The 15,968-nt window shown below is 58.5% G+C and overlaps 2 protein-coding genes across 2 annotated transcripts; both read left to right on the top strand.

Moving 5' to 3' along the window:
* Positions 1 to 312: 312 nt before the first annotated feature.
* Positions 313 to 10,855, top strand: LOC139590482 (inner centromere protein-like). Its single transcript, XM_071428142.1, has 20 exons — positions 313 to 669; positions 778 to 891; positions 1,988 to 2,652; positions 3,634 to 3,685; positions 4,205 to 4,238; positions 4,483 to 4,582; positions 5,090 to 5,177; positions 5,664 to 5,799; positions 5,870 to 5,962; positions 6,072 to 6,083; positions 6,363 to 6,440; positions 6,535 to 6,644; positions 6,771 to 6,882; positions 7,513 to 7,623; positions 7,851 to 7,975; positions 8,162 to 8,240; positions 9,084 to 9,191; positions 9,400 to 9,486; positions 10,056 to 10,212; positions 10,554 to 10,855. The coding sequence occupies exons 1-20, from the start codon at positions 539 to 541 to the stop codon at positions 10,751 to 10,753; spliced, it is 2,592 nt and encodes an 863-aa protein (XP_071284243.1). The 5' UTR covers positions 313 to 538; the 3' UTR covers positions 10,754 to 10,855.
* A 1,878-nt stretch (positions 10,856 to 12,733) lies between these two features.
* On the top strand, positions 12,734 to 15,583 carry LRRC55 (leucine rich repeat containing 55). The gene is made up of 3 exons (XM_071428141.1): positions 12,734 to 13,192; positions 13,713 to 14,521; positions 14,607 to 15,583. Exons 2-3 carry the CDS (start codon positions 13,912 to 13,914, stop codon positions 14,840 to 14,842), a joined length of 846 nt encoding a protein of 281 aa, XP_071284242.1. The 5' UTR covers positions 12,734 to 13,192; positions 13,713 to 13,911; the 3' UTR covers positions 14,843 to 15,583.
* The last annotated feature ends 385 nt before the right edge of the window (positions 15,584 to 15,968 follow it).

Here is a 15,968-nt window from a genome sequence, read left to right as displayed (position 1 = left end):
CACGGCCCCACCCCCCCGACATAGCCAATCATCGCCCGCCGCCCCCCACGGCCCTTCCTTTCCATTGGCTGCCAAGGAAAGGGCTCGCACTCGGCGCCGCTCTGCTAGCCCGTCTCTATGCTCCTGGAGGACTCGGCTCCGGAGGCGGGGCTTGAGGAGGCGGGTCCATAGGCGACTCCTTTTAATAGCTGAGGGTGACGGACAAGCAAATCAACCAATAAAACTCCGGCAATTGAGGGGGATGCGCTGTGATTGGCGGAGGCCCGGTATAACGTCGGGGTGCGAAGGGCTGGGCCACGTTGTGAGGGTGTGGCGAGCGGACGAGGCGGTGGCAGCGGCTGGAGGGGTGGCTCTGGTCGGGCGCCGAGCGAGTGCTCTTGAGGGTCTGGGGAGTTTGGGAGGGGTCCCCTAATACCTAAGCCCCGGTCTGCGTTCATACTCCCCCCGGTGCCTGCGTCTCTCTTTCCCACGTCGTTTCCCACGTCCCCCCCACCCCCATCATTACCCCGTTCTCTTTCTCTATGTCCTAGGCGAGGCAATGGCGGAGGGTCCCCAGCAGCTGCTGGAAGTGTGCGGGCAGAGGCTGTCCCGCTTCCTCTCCGACGCCCAGCACAAGCACCTGGCCTGGCTGCGGGAGGTGGAGGAGCAGGGCATGAGGATGCTCAAGAGGTAAGGGCTGCCCTGAGGGGACCCCGCTGTGCCACACCAGCTGGGTGTGAGGGGTTTGATGTGGCCAGTGGGGGAAGCAATCTGTGCTCTGCCTCTTCTGCCCCACAGCAGCTTCAAGGATGAACCCATGCTCTTGCCCAAAACGCCGTCACAGAGGAGGAAGCTCAGGAAAAGGCAGTCCTCCTGGATGAGAGAGGAAAACAAGGAGCTGAGCAGGAGGAGGTAGGTGGGTCAGCTTGCTCTGGCTCAGCCTCATGGTGTTTGGATGAAACAAAACAGTGCCTGTGTTCCCTGAGTTATCAAAGGGGCACGTTGGGATTGCTCACTGTTTGATTCTGGTGAGAGTTTGGGATAAAGTTGGCCACTTTCCTTCGCTATTTTTTTCTGGTTATAGTTGAAGAATAATAAACATTCTATTTTCTTGTCTGTTTACATTTGTGTTTTGTCTCACTGGGTTCTTCTTTTGGGCTCAGGTTGCTGCTCCTGGTGTTCGCTCCCTAAGCCTCTGCGTCAGTGCCTGGAAAACTTGGGAAAGGGATGTGTTGCCAGCACCATGTCTGAGTTGGCAGGCAGGGAGGCTCCAAGGGTTTATGGAGGGACTGAAGTGGAAGTTCCAAGTGATTTGCTTAGAGCCCACGCCACTTTTAAAGCTGCCCAAAGCTGATCCATTGGTGTTTTAGGGCACTAAAATCGTGCTGACTATGGTGAGAAGCCCACAGGAGGAAGAGTTAGAGGTGGGAGACTGTTAGGAAGCAGACATGGAGGGTGGGGAGAGCAGCAGGAATAGCGGGAGCGTGGGAGGTTTGTGTGTGTGCAGGGAGAGCAGGAAAAACAGCACTGCGGATCGGAGCAGGGAGAGCTCCAGGCCCTGCTCTGGGTGCTCAGGTCATGCCTCCTCCAGGGGGGCAGCCCAGCTAACTCCTGTTGGTGTTTTCCCTCCTTTAGACTTGGTTTGGGAAGAGCTGCTGATGTCACCAGGAAGGTGACATGCTGTGTGTCCCTCTGTAGGGGCTGTCCTCTGCCATGTGCTGCTCCCAGGGCAGGGTTTAAAGCCAGCTCTTGATGTAGGGCTGGATGCACCTTTCCCACTGCCACTTCTCCACCCCTGACTGTCCGTGTGGCACAGCCCTTGTGTGTGAGCTCCCATCTGGGCTGTGTCCGTGTGCCTCTCCCCAGGGATAGGATGGGCTGTGAGGGGAAATGGTGGAGTGCAGAAGCAGCTGCAGCTTCACTTTTACCCCATCTGCTTTTCTCTCCAAAACTTGCTTGGCAGTGGACAACTCCTTCATAGTTTCCTTCAAAATTCTTTTCCCTTAAGGTTATCCAGAAGGAGGAGTGGTGTCAAGCTGCAGTCTTCCAGCCTGAACTCCCAGCAGTGCCAGAGCCAGGAGCAGCCCCAGAGCACTGGATGTGAGGGGCAGGATGTGTCCATGCCCGGCTGTGCTCCAGGATCTCAGGCTGGCATCACACCCCAGCTCCCAGCTCTGCCCAGGAAGCAGCCTGAGGAAGCACGTGTTCCCATGGCAGATCTGGATTGTCCTCAGGCTGCTGCTGGGGGTGATGCAGCCCCTCTAGCAGTTTTGGGGGAGCAGCTGCCTGAGGTGGATGTAGCAGCTGAGCTCCAGGACATCCCTGGGATCCCAGCTGAACAGCCAGGAAGGGATGGGGAGCAGGACCCCAGGAGAGCCAGCACCTCCACTCCCAAGGCTGCTCAGAATGGTGGTCCTGCTGCACTCCAAGGAGATGGATCTTCTCAGGGCCTCGAGGCACTGCTCTTCCAGGACTCCCCCAGTAAAAGTGTGGCACAGAAATCCAGGACGTGCCATCGGAGCGGGCTGGGTGCCCCCCGCAAGAGCCATAGGGCTTCCCTGGCAGAAAAGTGCTCCCTGGCCAGCAGGAGGGAGAACATGATCCGGAGATCCATCAGCAGGGCCAGGAAAGCAGCGGCTCGAGAATCCTCCTCGGCCTCCAGCAGAGTGAGCTGTGAGTCCCTGCACTGCTTCCATGAGGGATTGGAGCGGTGTGGAGCTGCTCATCCCTGCCTCCAGCTCCCCCCAAGTCTCCTGTCTTTGTGGGATCCTGGGGTGCAGCTTCAAGCCAGGGTGTTGCTGCAGCAGGGGAAGGCTGGGGGGCAGGGGGAGTTGGGGTACGTAGTTTGGGAATGGGTAAAAAGCACAACTGGGGAAGGGAGCGCGTGGCCAGGCTGGTTCCAGCCATGTGTGCCTTTGGATTGGGAGAGACTGCTGCATTCCCTGGGGAAGAACTTTAATTTATGGCATCTGCCAGCTCTCCAAAAAATCAATAAGGCTGAAAGTGCAGCCCTGAAGTTAGGCTGCAGTGGGCAGAGGAGCTCAAATGCTTTTTGGGCAAGCATAGAAGAGACTCAAACTAGCTGTGTCACCAGAGGAATGGGGGTCGTGGAGCCCAGGCTATTCCCAGTAGCTCCAAATCCCTTGTATCAGCTATTCCTGCTGCTCCTGACACGGTTTGGCTCTTTGGGCTTTCCAAAACCATTGCTGCTGCAGGCAAACAGGCTATGGTGGAGCATGGAGGCCTCTGGAATTCAGCTTTGTCAGCCTTGAGTCACACTGTATCCAGGCATTTGTTATAACACTTGGAGCGAAGGGGTGTGATGGGGGGGTGGAATGAGCCTGGAATCAGCCCAAACCCCCTGGATCCCTGCACCAGAGCGTGCAGGGAGGCAGGAGCTGCAGCCAATGGCCTGGGAATGCTGGCTGTGACAGAGGCAGCTGGAGCAGGCTGCAGGCAGCAGAGCTGCTGCCTCAGTGCTCTGCCTCCCCAGCCCACTCCAGATTCAGTGGCACTCGAGGGAGGTGTGGTGCTGGTGGGGAAAGCAGAGCAATCCATGTTCCTGGGAGGAAGCCTGAGCTCTTCCATGTGCACCCTGTGGCTGTTGGGAGCCTGGGAGTGAAATCCCAGCTCTACTTGTGCTTTCCTCTGCAGGTCAGAGCTCCTTGGAGGCTTTTGTGGAAGAAGATGTGACCAGTGGCACAAGGTGAGGCTGCCATGTAAGGCAGGTGGGAAGGGATGCCAGCATTCCCTGTGAGGACGCTCTGGGTGGCTTTTCTGTCCCAGACTTTGTCAGGGACTGCTCAGATGTTGTTGTCACCTGGGGCTGGATGAGATTTCAGGTTGTGCTGTTCAGGCACAGTGAGATTAGGTCCTTCACTGGGGTGGCTGATGGTGTGTCCTGGGGTTCCTGGAATTCCTGGCTGCCACTAGCCCTGCAATGCTGGTGGCCAGTCAGGTCTGCTCTGGGAAAGGGACAGCCCAAGGCTGTCAAGAGTCCCCTCTTTCCTGCTCCTGGGGCCCAAGGTGGTTAGGGGGTGTTCAGCAGCACAGTGGGACAGTCCCTCAGAGGAATTTACAGCCCAGCCTTGATGTGCTTGGTTGGAACAGCCTCTGGATGTGCTTAGGAACCTGCCCCTTCCTTGGAGTCCCATACACTGCTTCCATCACCTATAACTCGCCTTCAGAGAGAATTTAAATTATTAAAATAGCTTTTCCTTCACAGGCCTGAGCTGGAGCCAAATTCCCCGAGGGAGAAGGTGAGTTCCAAGGAACAACCTCAGACTGTATGGATGCCTTCTTGCTGAGTCAGCACCTTCGCTGAGATTGTCACTGGATGTGGGGACATGGCTGATGTCCCAAAATGAGTCAGCACAGCCCTCACTGGGAGGGAAGCAGACCCCACCTGAGCTAGCAGCTGGCTTTTCCAGGGCAGCAGGTCCCTGCTAGCCTTGTTCTTTGGAGCAGCTGTGCTAAGGGAATGCTTGTCCTCTTTCCCTGCAGGCTCCTGGAGATGTCCTCGTTCCAAGCACAAGTCCCCGAGCTGCCAGCCCTCCTGCACAGCACCTGTCCCCTCTGGAGCAGCAGGCAGGGAATGCTGCAGGTAACTTCTGGGTGGTCTTGCTTTCCTTGCATGAAACCCTGAGAATACACACACCTCGGGGTCAGTGGGAGTATTCCTGGGAAATAAAGGGTTTATGTTGAAACTGAGCCACTTCTGACCAGTCAAGGAAGTTTTTCAGGTAAAGTTTGGACCTCCTGAAGAGGTGAGGGATCAGGTGGACAAGGACATGTAAATGTGTCCAAGCTGTGAGACAAACACTGCCCTGTCCAGCTTCAGTCTGTGCAACGAGTGGGGACATTTGGGAAGGAGCTCCTGGAGCTGGAGTCTTCCACAGTGTCATGTCCTTTCCCTCTGTGGTTGCATTATGTGAAGATTTAGAGGTCCTGATTATTTTCTGTGCCTCTGAGCAAGAAGGAGTTGGGGTGGGGTGTTTTGTTCCCTGTGAACTACAGGATGTGATAAGTAGCTGGGGCTGGAATGGAGGAAACAGTCCCTGGAGGGAGTTGGATGCCTCACACGTAGCACTGACTGCAGGTTTCTCCACAGGAAGCCATGTAAATCCCAGGAGTGAACCCCAGAAGAGCCAGGAACGGCCCCACTGTACCAAGCCCCTGGAGAGTTCCTCCCGCATGTGGTAGGAGACACTGCAAGGAGCAGGGATGAGCCAGGGGTCTGGAAGGACTCAGGTTTAGCATTTTAAGTCATTTGTGCTAAAAAGGGTAGGGGGCTTCTTTCCCTGCCTTCCTCTCCCAAATCCCAGTAGCTCTGAAATCTCCTTTGGCCAGATCCTGTGTCTTGAAAGTCTTTTGTGGCTTTTGGAGCCTTGTTTGGGTCTGGCATAGGGAGGAGCACCCAAGGTCCTGCACAAACCAGCAGAGGTGCCCTAGCACAGTTAGGTCAGAGCTGGGAGGTGACTTCAAGGGCTCCTGAGGTGCAAGTGACTGACCTGGTTGTTTTTGTCTGTGTGGGTGTCTGGAATACCTGACCTGACTCCTGGAATACCTGATGTGTCTCCTCACTATGTGTTGCTGGGGAGGTTTTGGGAGAAAGATGTAATAGCCAGTAAATCCCTCTGGGGAGTGTGCCAGCCACTTCATGTCCCTCCTGCTGATGCCACCAGGATGAAAGGCTGCAAGCAAGCCCTGGGTGTCCTGTGGCACGGGCAGCAGACAGGGGGCCGGGTCCTTTCCCCTTTGGATGAGAAGCACAAGACCTTGGCAAACCAGGCTCCAGCATCCCCCTCTCCGGCCAGCAAGGTGAGTGGTGCCATAGCCCTGTGCCTCCTGTGCCAGGCAGGCCTTGAGCTCCCTCCCTCTCTCTCCTCAGGCTGTCAGGCCACTGAAGAACTTCCTGCAGGGACAAGGGGGTGGCATCAAGGACTTGATCAAGCGCAAGACTCCCACCCGGTCCCACCTGAAGGTGCGTCATGTCTGAGGGGTGGGAGGAGAATGGGCTGCATGTGCTGGGAAGGGGAGTTCTGGTGTTAATTCTAGACTTTTAATTGTGTTTTTATGCCCTTTCTCTGCAGGGAGACTTTGTTGTAAGTATGGCCCCTTATCCATGGGGCTGACACGCTGACCACACTCTCCCCTCACGTCGATGTCCAGCAGCCCTCTGGCCACACCAGTGGTGAGGTGACAGGATCTCTGTGCAGGTGTGTTCTCCTGGGACTGGGGACAGCTGGGAGCTTCTGGCCTCTGAGCCAGGCTGCACTGTGCTGCCTCTCCACCATTTTCCTGGCTCCTGGGACAGATGGTTACCTACAGCAGGGGTGTGCTGTTCTTTTCTAAAGATATTCTCCGCAGCTGAAGGACTGAAGTTGTTCCTTCTGTACCTCTGCTTGCATTGGATAATCCCTGTTGCCAAATATGTGTTGTCTCCCTATCCTAGTGTCCAGGTGAATGACTCCAACAGTGACTGTGTGTACCAGGCTGCCTGAGGGGAGATACAGCCCCCAGCACCTGGTACAGTCTGAGCTCTTCTCCCTTCAGGAGAAGGAGAGGCAGAGACTGGAGAACCTCCGGAAGAAGCAGGAGGCTGAGGAACAGAGGAAGAAGAAAGTGGAGGAGGAGAAGAGACAGCGTCAGGCAGAAATGAAGCAGTGAGTTGGCCTCCTTTCCCCCTGCTCTTTCCTTGGTCAGCACAGACTTGTCTTGTCCTTCCCACTTGGAATGAGCACTTTGGGAGCAGGCAGGGCTGACGGGCCCCTCTTGCCCACGCTGCCCAGGAAGAGGGAAGAGCGCCTGAGGAAGGCCCTGCAGGCACGAGAGCGTGCGGAACAGATGGAGGAAAAGAAGAAAAAGCGAATGGAGCAGAAGATCCTGCAGAGTGATGAGAAGGTGAGAAGGCTGAGTGGGCTTTGGGCCTCTCTGAGAGCTGTGAGACCACAAGCTGTGAGCGGGCCCTGACAAGCTCCATGCATGCCAGGATTCCTTCTGACTAGGGGAGGCTTTTGTTCTCCATCCCTCTGCACATTCCTGTCGGGACAGGCCCTGTTCATGCCGCTCTGCATTCAGGGAATGCGGCACAGCCCTGCAGGTGACAGCCTCACCTGGCCACGTGCTTGGACTGGAGTGTGTGACTCAGTAGAGGGGGTGTGTTTGGGTCAGGTTTGGGTTTCAGAGCCTAACCTGGCCCTTTTTGGGGGGCAGGCTGGCCTGGCAGCCACGTGCCAGTGCTGTGTAATGGCTGTGAAGGGCTGAGGGAGCTGTGCCTGAGGGCCCAGAGCCTGAGCAGCCTCTAGGTGAAGCCTGGCTGCTCATTTTGGGCTGGACTGAAGGGACCTTTGGAAAGGTCAGCTTTGGAAAACAAGGAGTCATATTCCTTTCATCCCTTCCCAAACCCTGAGTGGACCCACTGCTGGGTCCTCAGTCTCCTTAGGATCTGGGATATCCCAAGCTGCAGACCTCCCTCTAAGGCTGTGAAGTGTGTCCTTGGAGCACTGGAGCTGACAGGTTTGGCTTTCCCAGTTGCACACCTCACAGGTGAGGGAAGAGAAGGTGGCAGAGGAGCGGAGCAAGAGGAAAGGGTCCAAGAAACACGGGGAAGCAGAAACACGGAAGCAGAAAGCCCTGAGAGGGGTAAGAGCAACTCAGGCCCCTCCTGCACATGGAAAAGGACAGGGACAGCAGGGACCTGCTGTATTGGTGTGGCTGATGGGATAGGGACAGGTCACTGCCTGCTTCTGCAGGGATTTTGGGGTCTGGGCTGCCAGATTTCTGTCCAGGCACCTGATGTTGGGTTGGGACACAAGGGAGAAACATTCCAACTGCTGGAGCCTTGCAGGGTTTTCCTCTTGTTTCTTCAGGAGGAAAATGAGCAGCAAGAACCACTGGAGAAAAGAAGAGAGGATGAAGTGAAGGAAAGAGGGAAAACAGTTTTGGAACTGAAGAACCTTCTGGAGCAGAAACAGCTGGGACAAGCGAAGGAGAGGTGTGAGCTGGTGCCTGTCCTGGAGAAGGGAATTGGCCATGGCTGTGGGGAAGCAGTGGGTGTAAATGTGATGTTGCACCTGGACTCTGGTGCTGCCTGGAGGTTGGGGAGCAGGAGCAGGAGGCTGTGAGAGGGTGAGGGACAGCTAGGCATGCTTCCCTCTCTAAATCCTTTCTTTTCCCCCAGGTATCCCAAGCAGCGAGGGAAGGAGAAGCCCCCCCAAGTACAGCAGGAGCCAGCAGCATTGGCTGGCAAGGCCACCAAGGTGGGGTTGGAGTGTTCTGGGGGCAGCTTCTCTACACACAGCACACAGGCTGGGCTCAGCATCAGGTGTTTTCCAAGTGCTGCATTGCTGGGATGTTGTTTAGAGGACCAAATACAAGGAAACTAATGATGTTTATTGTACAGAGGTGCTGTGCAGGAGCAAGCCAAGGGCTGGGGCTTCCCTGGCTCGCAGGTGAGCCCTCAGCCCTGTCATGGTATGGGGACAGTTTCATGAAAATGCACTTGGAAGAACACCTCAAAGAGCATTCACTGATCCTGAAACCAATGGTGAGAAGGCTCACCATTAGAGATTTTAGGAAATCTCTAGTGGAAATTAGAGATTTATTAATGTTTTACTGCCGCATTTCCTCATTGTGCCCAAAGGATGTGACCCCCAAACCTCGGGTGCCACATGGCTCTGTGTCACTTCATTTGCACTCACACAAAGAACACCGGGGCTTTAAGTCAGGGTTGTTGGTCTTGAAATATCACATTAACATTTGCTTTCACTCTCTACTCTTAAATTCATTGCTTCATTAGTGAAAAATCAATGCCCCAAATGGTTCTTCCTATTCAGGATCAATTCTTCCTCCTGTGTGGGCTCCTGCTGCACTCCTTCCCTCAGTCCCTGGCACTTGGACTCTTTTGTGCTGTATAAATTTAATTTAAGGTCTGAATCCTTCCTGTGCTGCCAGCAGCAGGTCCAGAATGAGTCTGGCAAAGCTTTTCCAGGCGGGAGAAAATGGCTGAGCAGCACAGGAGGGGAAACTCTCAGAGAAATGGTTTGGGTCAAAAAGAAACTGCAGCAGGTGTTTTTTTGGTTTTTTTTTTTCCTCTTTATTAGGGGAAAGAAAGTTCCAAAAAGCTGCCTCTCGGGCCTGGGCTGGAGAAAAGATATGAGCCACCAGAATCATTTTTCCCAGCTCTTAATGTCTGGCTCCAAGCAGAGAGGGTGAGTGTGGGCTCCAAAGAGCCAGGCTGGACCTGAGCAGAGACAGGTTTGGCTTTATCTGGCAGTCTTGGATTTGGGATTATTTCTGCAGAAGAAGCCACAGAGGCACTGAGGGCTGGATGTTGCCAGAGCTGCTGCCGAGAACAGAGCTCTGTGTCAGAGCTTGTTCTGTGTGAGTGAGGAATGACTTCATTCCCGTGTCTTATAGGAGGCTGACGGTCAGCAGCAGCCGAGAGAGGAGAAAAAACCCATTCCACCAGCAGCCCCTGGGACGTGGCTGAACAAAGCCGTCAAGGTGAGCCCTGGCCCCGGCACAACCCTCGGGTGGCCCCTGCCTGCTGTGGCTACTTGGCCCCCGCGGCACAGCCATGGCACGGAGGAGCAGCTGGAAAAACAAGTGGCTGGAGGTGGAAAAGATGCTGGAAGCGGCCACGGGAGGGCAGCAGGGCCTGAGGCGACGTCCCGGTGGGAGCGGCCCTGGGCAGCCAGGCTTGTGCCAGCTGCAGATGCGGAGCCTTTTTCCATGGGCAGAGCGGCAGAAGAGGCTGCTCGGAGCTGGGATGCAGCGCTGTCTCTGTCGGGAATCTGCTGTGGGCTCCGTCCTGGCTGTGTCAGAGCTCCAGTGAGGGAAAACCGAAGGGTTTACATGTAGAGTTGAGTGCTGGGACATGCACAGCGTGCCTTTCCCAGGTTTTTTCCACAGAAAACAGGAGGGGAGGGAGTGTTAAGAGCAGGTGTCAAGGCACGGAGCCCAGTGACAGCTTTGTGTTGGTTAAGGATTTGAGCACTTTGGGGCTCTGGTGGCCATTGCAGCCATGGAAGTGCTGCTCCCCTTGCTCATCACTGCTCTCTGTGTGGTTTCAGAAATCCCTCTCCACATCCTGCCTCGGGTCCCTGGAGGGTGCTCAGGAACCAGCATCGCCCCCGGCCAATGAGAACAGCTACGGGCTGGATCTGAACAGCGACGACTCCACAGATGATGAGAGCAACCCTCGGAAGCCCATCCCTGCCTGGGCTGATGGTAGGTGCCAGCTCTGGGCTGGCTTCCTTTCCCTCCTGCCCTGGAGCTTTCCAGCCTTGCTTGGAGCCATCCCAGAGCGCAGTCCAGGAGTGTGTGCGCCTCTGGCAGCTCCCAGCTCTGTGTGCTGAGGGGATCAGCGCTGCTTCCTGTGAGCTCTCATGGGCTCAGGTGAAACCAGAGCCCTCTGAAAAGGGGCACAGCCCCAGCTCCTGAGGAGAAGCAGGGTGTGGTGGCGGTGGGAGCTGTCCCACCGCTCCTGCCCGGCCGGTGGCTCTCAGAGGGGCAGAGGAGTGCCGGTCCCGCGGGCCTGCAGCCGTGTGCTGTTCCCCTTGTTCCTGCAGGGGCGCAGCTCCAGCAGGCCATCGTGCACCAGTACTACCACCCGGTGGACCTGGACGCGCTGTTCGGGGCCATCCCCAGCCCCAAGCTGGAGGACATCTTCTACAAGAGCAAACCCCGCTACTTCAAGCGCACCAGCTCGGCCGTGTGGCACTCCCCGCCCGGCCCCTCCTGTGGCCCCTCCTGCTCCTTCCAGAGCTGAACCAAGGTGGTTTCTAGGCTCTGTGTTGTACTTGCCCTGTATTGACAATTTTAACTTTGTATTCTTCTTTTGTACAGAAATAAAGTTGTTTATTCAAGTCCAGCGCTCACTGGGTGTGTCTCCTTCCCCGTACCTTGGTGACTGTTGCTTGTGCCTTGCAGAAATCACAGTTGCTGATCTGCAACCAGAGCCATTTCCTAGTCTGCCTCATTTCCTATTCACTTAGGATATTCCCTTGCACAAGGAAGCTTGGAAATTGCTTTAAGGAAGATCAAGTTTTTAAATCATTGAAGGGATAATGTTTTTGTAACCCTTTTTTATATATTTACTGTATTTATGTATTTATCTATACTGTCTTAATTATCTGCTTACTTTTTCTTCAACAATTCCTGTGCACTCATCTTAGTCTGAGCCAGAATCTTCTTCCTGCTGTTGGAAAAATCTCCCTGGACAATTTAAGCAGTGGCTAATGCCTCCTTACCCTTTTTTTTTCTAATGGGAAAAGGAAGCCCAGGCTCAGCTCTGGATCCTGTTGTGGCAGGATCAATGGGACAGCCTGTCTTGAGCAGGAGCTGGGTTGATTTGGGAATGGTGAGGAAGGGGATGGTTCCCCAGGGATTTGTCAGTGTGGCAGCTTTGACCCACCCCCCCACCCTCAGCAGCAGAGCTGCAGCCATCCCACTCCTTCTTTCTTCCTTTCCCAAGCCTGAGTGCACATGGATTGACAGGAGCAGGGATGGATTGAAACAGAAAAGGCTCTGGCTGTAAGGTAGATTTATGGAGCCAGAATCCCTGGTGCTGTCCTGCCACTCCTTCCACAGAAAGAGGCTGGGAGTGCTTGGTCCCAGAGCCAGTGCTCACCCAAGGGGCCTTTTGTCCCAGGAATGCTTTTTGGATGGGATCAGGCACGGAGTTCATGGGTAAGGTGGGGAGGACAGGCCAGGCTCCTTCCCACCCCCGAGGGCAGCATTTGTCCCCCAGCTTCCTCAGGGACGATGCCCCACAAGCACCATGTCCCCATGGCCACCTCCACAGGGGCTTGGGTGAGGAGGACACGAGCTCTGCTGCAGCCCAGCCCCAGTCAGGACCATTTCCCAGTTTCTTTGGTGCCAGTGGAGCCCAGAACAGTGGGGGAGTGGAAAAAACCCTCAGCGCCAACAGCTGCTGGCAGGGATGCGCTGCCAGGCTCCGGGCTGAGCGCTAATGAGGTGTCTGTGCTGCCGCTGGCTCTGCTCGGCTCCTGGAGCCCGCTGGGAGCCCAGGCCTCGCACTCCAGGAGCTCCCAGGAGCTTGCAGGGAGCTGGGAGCAGTGCTGGTTAATGCCACCCCAGGAGAGGCGGCTGTGCCGTCTGTCTGCCAGCTCCGCACCAGGGAGGATCCATCCCATGGGATGTGGGGAGCAAAAGGCCCCCCAGCACCGGCATCGGGTTCCAGTGCCAGCTGGAAAAAGGAGCAGCTCCATGAAATCAGCAAGAGAGAATCAAGCAGGGATCCCCTAGATGTGGGCGGGCTGGATGTGGAAGTGCCTCCTTCCTAGAAATGCTGGAACCATGGTGTTGCACCATTCCAGGAGCAAACCGTGGGCATCCCTGTGATCCCAAAGGGCTGTTCTCAGGTGGGAGGGGGCAGGTGGCTGACCCCACTGTGTCCCTCCAAACGGAGAAGGGAATGCTTAAGCTTGCATGAAGCAAAATAATCCACGTCAACCTGAGGCATTTTCCAGGGCTGTGAGCACAGCAGGAGCACAGAAGGGTGACAGTGCCCCTTGAATTCCAGCAGTCCCTTTGGATCCTAGAGCTCCCCTTAGATCCTGGCTGCCTTGTTTCTCCCCTCTGCCGCCACGTCATCTGTTTCTGTTTTCAGTGCCTGGGAACCCCTGATTCACCCCATCCCACGAGGATGCTTCCCGGGGCTGGGAGAGAGTGGGAGGGCTGGGGATCGGGGCAGGGGAGCAGGATGGAGCCCTCTTCCTGCTCCATCCCTGCCGGGTGCCTGGGCCGTGCGGGTGCGGGTCCCCCGGCCTGGGCAGGGCGTCCCTGAGGCGGGGGCACCTCCGCCCGCCGCTGTCTCCCCGGCTCGGCGGCTCCGCATCCCGCTCTCCTGTTGCTCAGAGATGTGGAGGCAGTTGCTAAGAGACACCGACACGTCAGTATCTGGCCCTAAGGAAAAAAAGAGGAAAAAAAAAAAGAGACAGAGAAAGAGAGAGACAAGGGAGGACGAGGAGGAGGAGGGGAGGAAGGAGGTGGGGAAAGACCTGCTCCCATCGCCGGGCTCGCAGCAGCCTTGGCCGCCGCTGCCGAAGCCCAGCTCCCGACTTGGCGGCCTCCGGGGTGTGGCCGGCCACCGGAGACCCCACCATCCCCATCTGGAGCCCTCCACATCGCCCCTCCGGACCCCCACATCACCGCAGGGAGCCAGGCCCTGCTCCCTCCCTGGCCAGTGAGTACCCCGGGGCAGCCCGGCCTCACCGGAGGGGTCGGGGCGCTGTGGGGATGGGAGTGACCGGGGTAAGGTGGGCCGGTGGGAGAGGATGGAGCTGGGGGTGCGGGCGAGGGAGGATGGAGCAGACACGGTCAGGTGGTGGGGGGCGAGGGCAGGCCTGGGGGGACCCCGGTGGGTGCTGGGAATGGGGATCTTCCCCCGGGAGAGAGGCGGGGAGGATGTCCCTGGCACCGAGCTCAGCTCGTGGTGGCGGGGGACTGGCGGGGGGTGGCGGGGGGCCGTGGAGCAGCATCTCTGCTCTGCCCACCACCAGCCAAGATGGGTTGGCCAAGGTCAGCAGGTCTGGAGGGGCCTCTTCTGCCTGGAATCCCGGGGGGATGCTTGGAGGAGTGACCCTGGCCCGGGGGGCACGGGGAGGCTGTGGGTGCCCCAGAGGCCACGCCGGGCTGCAGCAGCGGCGGCCCCCCCGGCGGGACGTGCGGCCGGCACGGCTTCCCCCCTCTGCTCTTCCTCGCAGGCGGCTGGTGACGGCCCGACGCCGGCCCCGCCGGTGTCCCCGGAGGGGTTGGCGTTGCCCCCCGGATGCCGCCGGGATGCCGGGAACGTCGCCGTGACCGCCGCCAGCCCGGCCCCGCGGCCGGCCGCCGGCAGCCCTCGGCGTGAGCGGGCGGGCGGGATGGCCCCCGGCGCCCCGTGAGGGCCGCGGCCACGAGGCCATGCTGCTGGGCCCCTGGCTGCTGGCGGCGGCGGCGGCGGTGGCGGCGGCGGGCGCGGGCTGCCCGGTGCTGTGCAGCTGCCGCGGGCAGGCGGTGGACTGCAGCGGGCAGCGGCTCTTCTCCGTGCCCCCCGAGCTGCCGCTGGACACCGGCAACCTGAGCCTGGCCCACAACCGCATCGCCAGCATCCCGCCGGGCTACCTGGGCTGCTACGGGCAGCTGCGTGCCCTCGACCTGCGCAACAACTCGCTGGCGGCGCTGCCGGCCGGGCTGTTCCGCGGCGCCCGGCGCCTGGCGCACCTGGACCTGAGCTACAACAACTTCAGCCTGGTGCCCGCGGACATGTTCCGCGAGGCCAGCGCGCTGCTGCGCCTCGACCTCAGCCACAACCCGGGGCTACGCCGCGTCCACCCGCAGGCCTTCCGCGGCCTGGCCCAGCTGCGGGAGCTGGACCTCAGCTACGGCGGCCTGGCCGCCCTCAGCCTCGACGCCCTGGAGGGGCTGCCCGGCCTCGTGGGGCTGCGCCTGGGGGGCAACCCCTGGCTCTGCGGCTGCGCCATGGAGCCGCTCCTCAAGTGGCTGCGGGGCCGCATCCAGCGCTGCTCCTCGGGTAGGTGCTGCCGGGACCCCCGCGCCCCGTCCCGCACGGGGGCTGGCGGCCAGGCTGACGCCATCTCCATCCTTCCATCCTGCAGATTCACAGCAGGCGGAGTGCTGGGCTCCCCCCGAGGTGGCGGGGGCCCCGCTGCTGTCGCTGACGGAGGAGAGCTTCCAGGCCTGCCACCTGACGCTGACCCTCGACGACTATCTCTTCATCGCCTTCGTCGGCTTCGTCGTCTCCATCGCCTCGGTGGCCACCAACTTCCTGCTGGGCATCACGGCCAACTGCTGCCACCGCTGGAGCAAGGCCAGCGAGGACGAGGACGTTTAGGGACCACCGCTGCCACCACCGCCGATTGACCCCCGCCCCGGCCACCCCCCGGCCCGGCCGCCCCCGCGGGGACACCAGACTGTGCCTTGTCCGCGTCCCCTCCTGCCACCCCCCGTGCCAGGGTGGCCCTCGAGACGCCGGGGACACCAGGGGACAGCCCTGCTTCCTTTTGCCCCAAAGTGGGGAGTTTTTGCACCCCCCATCACCGTGAGCTTGGACCCCCTCCTGTGCTGTTCCCACTGCCCAGGACTGGTTGAGGCAGCGATTTGGGAATCCCCTGGGAACCCCCCCACCTCTGCCTGGGAGAGACAGAGGACAAAGTGTGTGTGTCTTGGGAACCACGGCGACTCTCCTGGGGGCATCGAGGAAATCCCTGCTTTCAGCCGCAAAGCAGCACCGCTGGAGCCCCCCCAAATCCTGCACATACTCTCCAGCCTCCCCAAAAATCCAGGGGCCAGGAAGCGTTGCTGACATCCAGCTCATCACCACCGTTCCAGGGCATGCCTGCACCTTGCTGGTGACATCAGGATGTGCTGGAACAGCACCGGGACCACCAAGCCTGGCAGTGGGATGGGCTCTGACATCTCCAGGGGATGGGATCTCCCAAGGATGGCACCTTCCAGGGACTGCATCTCCCAGAGATGACATCTGCCTCCTCTTCGGGGCCGACCCGGGCACCAGCATTGCCCACCCTGGGGGAGGTTTGGGAGGTGGAAGGAGCTCTAAAAAAGGGCAAAACAAGAAAAAAAAAAGCAAAAAGCAGAAAGCCAACGACCCTCTGTCCAGCTGGGACAGCCATGTCCCCAGTGCCTGTGTCACCTGTCCCTGGTGTCTGTCTCACCCTGTCACTGTGGGAGCACATCAGTGAGGAGAGGGGCTGGGGTCACCTGAGGGCTGCTTTGTCCCTTCCTCTGTCCCCCATGGAGGCTGAGTGCATGGGGAGGGGGGTTTGGTTTAACCCCAGCCCACCCCAAAAGGGCTCCTGCTGCACCCCAGCCTCAGCACTGCCCCCAGGAAAGGGAACTTGGCCTCTGCCTTCTCTATTTTGTCTGGGGTTTTATTATTTTCCTTTCAGTGAGTCCAAGAACCCCCCTGCTCCACACCCCCTGCACCCCCCACAACTCCT

This window comes from Agelaius tricolor, unplaced genomic scaffold (assembly GCF_023055355.1).
Source record: "Agelaius tricolor isolate 1412-34295 unplaced genomic scaffold, bAgeTri1.0.p SCAF_5, whole genome shotgun sequence".
In the NCBI taxonomy this organism is placed as follows: domain Eukaryota; kingdom Metazoa; phylum Chordata; class Aves; order Passeriformes; family Icteridae; genus Agelaius; species Agelaius tricolor.
The sequence above is the reverse complement of the archived record's forward strand: the minus strand, read 5'-3'. Positions and strand labels throughout refer to the sequence as shown.

Coding starts and splice junctions, on each gene's coding strand:
- LOC139590482 (XM_071428142.1), top strand. CDS start 539: ATGGCGGAGGGTCCCCAGCAGCTGCTGGAAGTGTGCGGGCAGAGGCTG. Junction 8,241..9,083: donor TGGCTGGCAAGGCCACCAAG/GTGGGGTTGGAG, acceptor CCTCTTTATTAG/GGGAAAGAAAGTTCCAAAAA. Junction 10,213..10,553: donor CATCCCTGCCTGGGCTGATG/GTAGGTGCCAGC, acceptor TTGTTCCTGCAG/GGGCGCAGCTCCAGCAGGCC.
- LRRC55 (XM_071428141.1), top strand. CDS start 13,912: ATGCTGCTGGGCCCCTGGCTGCTGGCGGCGGCGGCGGCGGTGGCGGCG. Junction 14,522..14,606: donor CATCCAGCGCTGCTCCTCGG/GTAGGTGCTGCC, acceptor TCCATCCTGCAG/ATTCACAGCAGGCGGAGTGC.